Raw genomic sequence first — 9,032 nt, 5'->3', positions numbered from 1 at the left:
TAACGAATGATACCTGTGAAGTTTAACGACTGACAATTTATAATTCAGCTCAAATCATTGTATGAAAACAATTTTAAATGGCTTCTTATTAGTGATACATTTTTTTACAATTGCCTTTACATAAACAGACAACAGAAAAGTAAAATGATAAAATTTTCAAACTGCATCAACAACTATAAAAAAAAAGGAACTGCTTAGAATTGGAGATTACAAATTCTGTTCCTCTTCAAATCTGCAGATTATTAAAAGGAATTAAAATGACTGCCATTAAACAATGAGGAAAAGGTTCTTGTTCAGAATTCCCCCTATCTATAAAAAAAAATAAAATAAAAAAAAAAAAAAAGAAAAATTTGCTACCAGTGACAAAACTAAAATTCCAAAATTCACATGGATTGATCAAATAGTTTTATTTTTAAAGAAGATCAAATTTAATGGGCAACTGAAAAACAGCTGTTTTGTTTTTTAGCCATTTTGAAAACAATCTTTAAAAAAAAAAAAAAAAAATCACACAGACACACACACACAGACATTAAGGGAGATAAATCTATCAATTCAAACTTGTGAGATTTAGGTTGTGCAATGTCTATCAATGCCCATTAAATGCTTAAAAATGATTTTCTTGATAAAAATAAAACTACTTGATCAATTTACGTGATTTTTGGAATATGATATTTTCGTTTAATTACAAGCACATACATCAGTTTTTTTTTTTTTTTTTTTTTTTTTAAATATAGGGGAAATTGTGGACAAGAACTGAGAAGAAAATATAATTAACAGACATGCCTTTTGATGAATTAGAACTCATTTCTGTAGCCAGATGAAATTAGAACCTATTCTGTTATAAATAGTATGAGAAGGAGGGGGAGTAATGAAGGCATCAGAATCTTGACAGATTTCGGCCAGGAAATTATTGAGCTCAAGACCGTTAGAGTTATTTTTATCTTATACTCCCCCAAAAAACACTGGGTTAAAATAAAAATGTTAATTAGTGCATGCACATTTAAAAAAAAAAAAAAAAAATATAGATCAATGGTTTTATCTGTTCTTTGTTATAATAGTGACATTCGAAATATTTAATTTCAAGTTATGTCGAAATAATTAAATTATCACTAAATTAGCCAAAGATTTTCAGTTTTCAGAAAATATTTACCTCCCTTTTGTTACCATTTGAACTCTCCTGTTTATTTTTTTCTTTCTTTTAGCAAAACTTAATTTTCACTAATTGTCTTTGAAAACTGTTTTCATTAATAATTAATGTTTTACCATATTTTTTTTTTTTAGTAATTTTTGGATATTTTAATTACTGTTACACAACAATTATGTATGTACCATTCGTTTTACTTGAAATTCAATAGTTAAATTTTAAAATTTCGCTATTATAATGAAGAACCATTTTTTTTTCAAACTTTAAAAATTAAAATTAAATTCAGAATTAATAGCTGGAACAAATCTAACATTAAAATTAGAAAAAAAAAAAAGAAAAAAGAAAAAGTAATTTTAATTAGTTTCCCAATGCTCAAACTTTAATCATCTTTAAGTAAATTAGCATAATAAAAAAAAATAAAACAAAAAAAACAAAAAACTGAACAAATTTCATTAGTTGCAGATGGAATTAGTACATGTTAAGTGTTAGAAAATTCAGAAATATTTATGTAAGCATTTTTAACATTTTATGGATTTCAGTTTTTTCTTTTCTTTTTACCTATTACGTATTAACTAATCAGTTCCAACCCTGGGGAGACAAGACCATATTACTGGGGTGGCTATATGTTACTCTTCTGTGTTTGTTTATTTTTTCTTTTTCAACGTATTAACTTCTTGCTTTCATTTTATAGTTAAGTATTGTTACTAACTGGCCATTAAATGGCGAAATAGATTGGATTCAAACCACGTATTGAATCGGGAGTTCAGAACATCCGAAAGTTTAGGACATAAACGTGTTTATTAATGCTATTAAATACATTCAGGCATCAGCTGCTGAATAATGTTGCGAGTTTTGATAAAATATTAGTTGAAATTCATAAAACTTGAACACAATATAAATTTTAAGGGATGCAAGGTTTGAGAGAAATTTGTTGAGGGGTGCGGATAATAAAAAAAAAGAAGCCCCAATCAATCTGCTGTTTGTAATCACCATGTGATTAAAATCATGAATATAAAAAAAAGTTCTTCATTATTTGTATTAAAAAAAAAAAAAACAAACAAACAAAAACAAAGAAAAGAAAATGTAGATCTGTATTTACAGGTCAAAATCCAAATGGTAACCATTCCGATATGAATACCCCTCCCTCCCTGTAATCAGGGTCACTATTAGCATTAAGGGTTACCTTCCTCAAGTCCCTTTATCCAAGATGGACAATAATGACCATGATACATGTAAAGAAATACAGAACGTCTATATATATAAAAAAAACCCCAAAAACAATGACCTGTTTTGTTACGTTTGCAAATTCTTGGTGGGCATTATCATCATTGTCTAGACAATAATGGTTATCGATTTAAACATTTGCAAACACGAGTCTTCAATTACATGTCTTGTGTTCAAAGATATTTCATTTCACTCTGTTTATAAAGATTTTATCATCATTCGAAGTGTGAGTATATTTTTTTGGAGACACCTTGTATACATAACGTTTCATAGTAACAACTCAATTCATTATCGGTAAGCAGAAAAGTTCAAAGTTTTGGCTTTAGTACAGATCTTCCTCATTTTAACATCTGTACATCGTTTTATTTTTCATATTAAAAAAAAAAAAAAAAGAAAACCCCCAAAAAACTAGACATTACAAGAAATTTGAGGCAGTTAAAAAAAACAAAAAAAAACTCAGACTTTTATAATTATGCAACAGACATTAATGTTTGTAGCATCAGCATAACACATCCGCAAATGACCAAGCCAGTGCGCAAAATGACATCATAATAGAGAAAGAGGAGGAAAAAAAAAATGCATGTGTTCTTTTCCCCTTTTCTTTTCTTCCTCTGCCATAACGTCACTTCACACACTGTCTCGATTATTTGCTACAGCGCATCAGAGGCTCCATTACAGTTACAAATTACATAATTTTCTCCATTTCTTCTAAACATTATTCCAGTCTAAAATCAAATGACTAACGAAATAGGATCGCAGATGTAAAATATTAAATGTAGATGTAAACAAGCAATGCTAAACAAGGAGGTGCAAAATGGAAGGATTGAGAAAAAAAAAAAAAAAAGGAAATAATATTATTGTTAGAAATGGTTGCTGTATTATTAGACTGGATCAGTGTTCAGGAAAGCTGGAGAAATTTAGAACGTTGTAGGTTATTTTGTAGCGGAAAAAGAAAGAAAAATGTCCCCGTACTGTCAGTGTTAATTGACTTCCATATAATTTTAGATTTCTTTCCTTCGTGGATGGTAGGATTTGAAAAATATTATTGTACACAAAAGAGAAAAAGAAAGTGTCAGAAATGATAACGTACCATGATCTCCTCAGCCCAATCCTCCTCTTTGTATTGGGGCTTGGAGGAACATAGGGTCACCTCAAAATTGGTGTGTAGAAAGAAAAAACCTATCTGAACAAAGCATCATAAAGACTGGTCTCAAATATGGAATAAAATTCACAATCTTCTCTGAAATTCAACCATTTTTGGTACAAATTAACTTCAGTCTATGCTGGATGCGTCCACTAAATTTCAGTCATGCATCTGTTAGTTTACCATTCAATAGGGGACATTTTGGTGATAGTTTCATCAGTAGGAGATAAGATCTGTAATGAAGTTCACGCTCACCAAACGTTAACCTTTTAGATTTTTATCTTTAAAAATCATCTTGAAGATAACATCTATCGAAACAATCCGCAGACTATCTCTGAACTGAAGCAGGCCATCATCATAGACAAAATCAGAAGAGCATCAAGAGCAGCGCATCAAAGTTATTGAAAAGTCTGCATATTTCATCCAAGCATGCTTATCTTTAAATGACGATAAAACAAAGACTGTCAGACAGTCATGAATGAAACTTAGTGGACAGGCCAAATTCAAGTTTAATTGTATTTTATATATGGTTCTACCGCATAACATGTTATTAAGGATTCCATGAGTGACATCTGTACATCTACAAGGGGAAAGCATAATTGATTTACTTGATATCATTGTGATATACAAAATATGCGGTTCTTATTTAGAATGACTTATAATATAGAAAAATCTTTATTTGTCAGAGAATGAAAATTTCATATTCCAAAAATCATGTAAATCGATCAAGTTATTTTTTAAAACTAAGAAAATCAAAATTTACAATTTTTAGTGGTTAAAAGTTTTAAGTATTTTGAATAAAACAAAATTCTAGGTAGTCAAATTGAGTTGTCGTTCTTGAATTTGAACACATTATAAAACAACAGGGCATCTTCTGGCTATTGCCATAAAATTTGATTCTCTTAGTTAAAAAAAAAACCCCAAAAAACTACTAATTTATGTGATTTTTGGAATACAACATCTTTGTTCTTTTGATGTGTACATATATCATAAAGATTTGTCTGTATTTGTTTTTTTTTTTTTTTTTAACCAAGTTGAATTTTAAATAAAAACCAAATCTGTCATGCAGAGTTCAAATTCGATCAGTTCTAGATGGATTATATTTGGCGGAAAATCTGCTGTGACATTCACAAAGCTGAATTTCCCACATAGCCATTGTGAAAACAGCAAGTTCAATTAATTGAATATTTATGGTTGTGGTGTTTCAACCAAAATCGGTCGATAAGCTTTTAAACAATACAAAGCAATTAAAAGTCAATTAAACAATGAACCAAAAAATCTAAGACACATCATAAATTAAACGTTTTCAATTTTTTTAAATTGTGCATATTCCATTTTTTTTTTTACAGGTCAAAAAAATCTGTGTAAAGTTTGTACCAACAGGGTAAAAAAAAAATTCAGAGAATAGTGCATAATAATGAACAGAGCTGCTAACTGGTAATATCTTTTCTTTTTTTTTTTATTTGTAAAAAAAAAAAATAAAATAAAATAAAAAAATTTGCTATACATTTGCGAACATGTTTTAGTTCTGACTGCGAATTAGATGAACTTTGTCAAGCCACATTCTGACTATAAAAGTTGGAGGTGAAAAAAAATTTGGGTCATCTCCCTTTTATAGGAAGACAATAGTTTGACGAAGTTCAATTGGTTCACAAAGGAAAAAAAAAAGTCTTAATATTTTTTTTTAAATAGGCCAATGTTTTTAGATTAAAACTCATTAGCATAAATTCTTAGAAACTTCCAATGAAAAGAAACGTTTCATAATTGAAACTATTATTACAAGTGTCGGCATATTATCTACACAGAATGTTTATTACTCTTCACATTTTTTGTGCACAAATAAAAAAAAAAAAATACTAAATGATAAAAACAAAAAAAACTAACGAAACACATAAGGACGATTGTTTAAGTAAGACTGATTTTTTGTTTTGCATAAAAATTATAAGTATAGCGCCCACCACTTTCTCTGGAGGAGAGAGGGGGTGGGGGGTGGGGTAAAAATTAATATTTTTTTTTTTTACATTGTGGCATAATTTAAGCAGTACCTGGGTTCTTTGATATAACAGAGGCACATTTAAGAATGAAAGTTTTCCCTTGGTGTAGCACAAATGAGCCAAAATACTTGACTTTTGTGTTCAAACTCTGATTGGAACCAAAGCTCACTTATCAAGTTGAAAAACTGTAAAACTCATGGATTTTTCGTTTATTAATAGCTAAATGTTTATTGAAAAATTTTTCCATTTGAAAGGAATTTTGAAGCCTTTAAAATTGGCATTTAAAAAGTAATTTTTGACTTAAAACGGAATTGATTGATTTGTACTCCTAATCCAATTGAAGACCTGAATTTTTGAATGCAAAGAATTTTAGTATATTTTGTTAAAAAAAAAAAATTCATACAAATATAAGATGGCCGTAGCAGTGTAGAATATGGGGGTATTTTGAAATGATGTAATGTATGAACAAAAAACAGACAAACGAGTGAAAATCTTGATTGTTTAAATCTTCATGTATCTATTTTTTTTCTACAATTAATCACAAGTCAGTAAACATCTTTAATATAACAGGTGGTAAATGTCTTTAATAATTTCAAGAATGGCATCTCTTTAAAAGAAAGAAACCAAAAAAAAAAAAACAAACAAAAAATAAAATATGCTATAAAAAAGTCATTCTTTTGGTTCGTTTTTTTTTTTTTTTTTTTTTTTTTTTTTCTGGAAATATCAAAAATATTTACAATCCCGGTTATATTAAACTCTAAGCCCATATTCAATGATTTATATGTGATCGATTTTGTAAAAGAAATAAATATTCAAATAATAATAATAAGATCTTTGTTTTTATTCAAATGTCACATCACTTCAACATCCTCGTTTTCTACATTGCTAACAGACTTCTCATGCACTTACATATTTGTTTACCAGCAAGGTTTTGAGCAAACTACCTTTTCCTTTTATAGATATATATTTTGAGACCACATCCATTTCTGCTTACTCGATAACCTAAACATTTTTTACTGCAAATTTTTGTGTTTTATACTTTCCATATTCGTGTCAAAAAATTGAATTTCTGAATTGAATATGTCGAATATTAATTTCTTTTTTTTTTGTTTTTATTATTTCCTTTTCCTTTGCTTTAATTTTCAGCAGTCCCCCCTCATTTTTTTTTTAAACAAGTCTTGGGTGCTTGCTCTTAGAGTTTTGAGACAAGAAAGTTTCATCCGATACCATCATCATTTTTTTTTTTTCAGGATCTTTGCGAGATGCCCTGCTTTAACGGCTTCATACCACAGGAACTGCCACAGGAGGAAGACCACTTGGGCGACACGGGGTAGGACCTGGAACAGCTGTAGCCGTTATCCCCCCTCTGTGAGCAGGGAGAGCTCATCATATGGGGAGGCGATTGCTGAGACATCTGGCGAGGGCATATTGCGGCCATGGATGAAGTCTGGATGGTCAATAGTTTGCCAGTTATTGGTGGTGGTTGTTGGCTGGGCGACATTCCACACGGCGAGAGCGGGGGAGACATACAGCTGCAGTTGCAGCCGCACGACAGGGGCGGCGAAGGTGGAGGTGGCACACATTGTTGCTGTTGAGACTGCTGCTGCTGCTGCTGTTGCTTGTAACTGGGAGGAGGGCTGTCCAGACTGACCCCTGCTCGAGCCAATTCTTCGCTGCTGTGGCTGCGTTCGTGCTTCTTCATGTGTACTCTCTGTGGGAAGCTTTTGTCACAAACGACGCACGTAAAGGGTTTTTCACCTGAATGTGTTCGCTGATGGATGGTCAGGTGGGCCTTCTGAGCGAATGCTTTATCGCATTGGAAACATGAGTACGGTCTCTCACCTGGAAATTCACAAGTTAGAAAGTTTATTAAAAAAAAAAAAAATTGTTAGAAAGTTAATTAAATAAAAACAAAACAAAAAATAAAACAAAAACCGACACCTTTTAATACTCATTTTGCATAATATCGATTGATGCCTCCATTCAGTCACAAGAGACAATGGACAGTTGCGCCTGTAATTGTGAGGCAAGGGTTGCACAGTCCCCAACCACACCTCCCTGAATCAGCACTATTTAAGTTCAGTGGCAAGAAGAAGTGCTAGACAACTGGAAACAATGCCGAGATAAGCGGAGAGCACCTGGTATTTCCAAATAATCACCCATTTTAGTACTGACTACGCTCAACGTTGCTTAACTTTCGATGATCTAACACGAACCTGTGTGTCGATGTAATTATGCTGTATATATTTGCATAATAAAGTGTTTGCTAATGGTCTCGAAGACTAGAGTTTAATCCTCAATAAAGACATACTCAAGACTTAAAAGTTGTTACTTCATATTCTTATATAAACAATCTTTATTGCAAAATGAAGATCAAGTGTTTGTAGTGACATGTCGTGCATGAAAACGGACCCTGCACTCATCTCGAGTGAGCATTCCCCGAGGCCATATTCCTGTGGATGAAGAGTTTGCTGATGGTCTTCTTGTGTTACATGACGGTGGCTATGCACATCCACTTTGGCTAGCACCTCTCACTCTAAACTCAAACTATAAAATTAAATGAAATGACAGCTCAATCCAAAATAACAATCAAACCAGACACACACTCGAAAAATGATTTGCCTCCTCCCTTGAGGCTTGCATTTACAAATATCCGTAGACTTACAACTAACATAGATGATGTAGAATTATTTCTCTTAGCAAACTCCCTGGATATCTTAACACTAAGTGAAACTAATTTGCACTTCTCCATCCCCTCTAACCACTTTAACATGTCTGGTTATCTTCCACTTTGTCGTAAGGACTGACAGACACATGCATGGACTTGGAGTCTATATTTGTAACACCCTCCCAATAGTTAGGGAATCTAAACTAGAATCAGATGACCAGGCCTTCATGTGCTTTAAACTAACTTTACAACATAGCGTTAGCTCCCTATATATTTTTTTTTTTTTAGCACTCTCCCTCGACCCAGGACTGTACTCTGACAGCATAGATGTAGCACTCTCCCTTTACACTAGCACCTAAATACATGTATTTGATGACTTTAACGCCCACCACAATAATTGGTTTGGCTTCTCTAACTACACAGACACAGCTGGTAACATCATCCATAACTTTTCTATATCCCATTCCTTGACAAAGGCAGTAACATTCCAAACCTGTCTCCCAGATCATCAGGACCAACAAGCCTGACTTCTGGATCTATTTCTTACAACAGTTCCTGAAGATTGTGTAACAAATGCCCATAGTCCACTCGGGAATGATGATCATGCTGTGATAATGGTAGAAACCACCCTAAATTTTCAACCCAAAACTGAAGAGCCATTGCTCAAAACAACAAGGTATTACAATAAGGCTGACTGGGATGCCATTAGAGATCAGATCAGAGATGCCCCATGGGGAAATATCTTTTCTCTTCCTACAGAATAGTGCAGAAATGAGATCACTGAATGGTTCAAAGCAGCAATTGAAGCCCATGTTCGCACACAGAGGTTAACAAAACCCTACTCTTCCCAATGGTTTA

The 9,032-nt window shown here is 32.2% G+C and overlaps 1 protein-coding gene across 3 annotated transcripts in view; it reads right to left on the bottom strand.

Moving 5' to 3' along the window:
• Nucleotides 1–271: 271 nt before the first annotated feature.
• Nucleotides 272–9,032, bottom strand: part of LOC145242009 (uncharacterized) — a 47,889-nt gene continuing 39,128 nt past the window's right edge. For all 3 annotated transcript variants that reach the window (XM_080104898.1, XM_080104899.1, XM_080104900.1), the window contains exon 4: nt 272–7,348. In XM_080104898.1, coding sequence (XP_079961024.1) covers nt 6,753–7,348 — 596 coding nt within the window. In that variant the 3' untranslated portion in view covers nt 272–6,752. The remainder of the gene's footprint in view (nt 7,349–9,032) is intronic.

Source organism: Euprymna scolopes, chromosome 21, assembly GCF_053919585.1.
Source record: "Euprymna scolopes isolate OS-2025 chromosome 21, ASM5391958v1, whole genome shotgun sequence".
Lineage (NCBI taxonomy): Eukaryota > Metazoa > Mollusca > Cephalopoda > Sepiida > Sepiolidae > Euprymna > Euprymna scolopes.
This window is presented reverse-complemented; position numbering and strand designations above follow the sequence as displayed.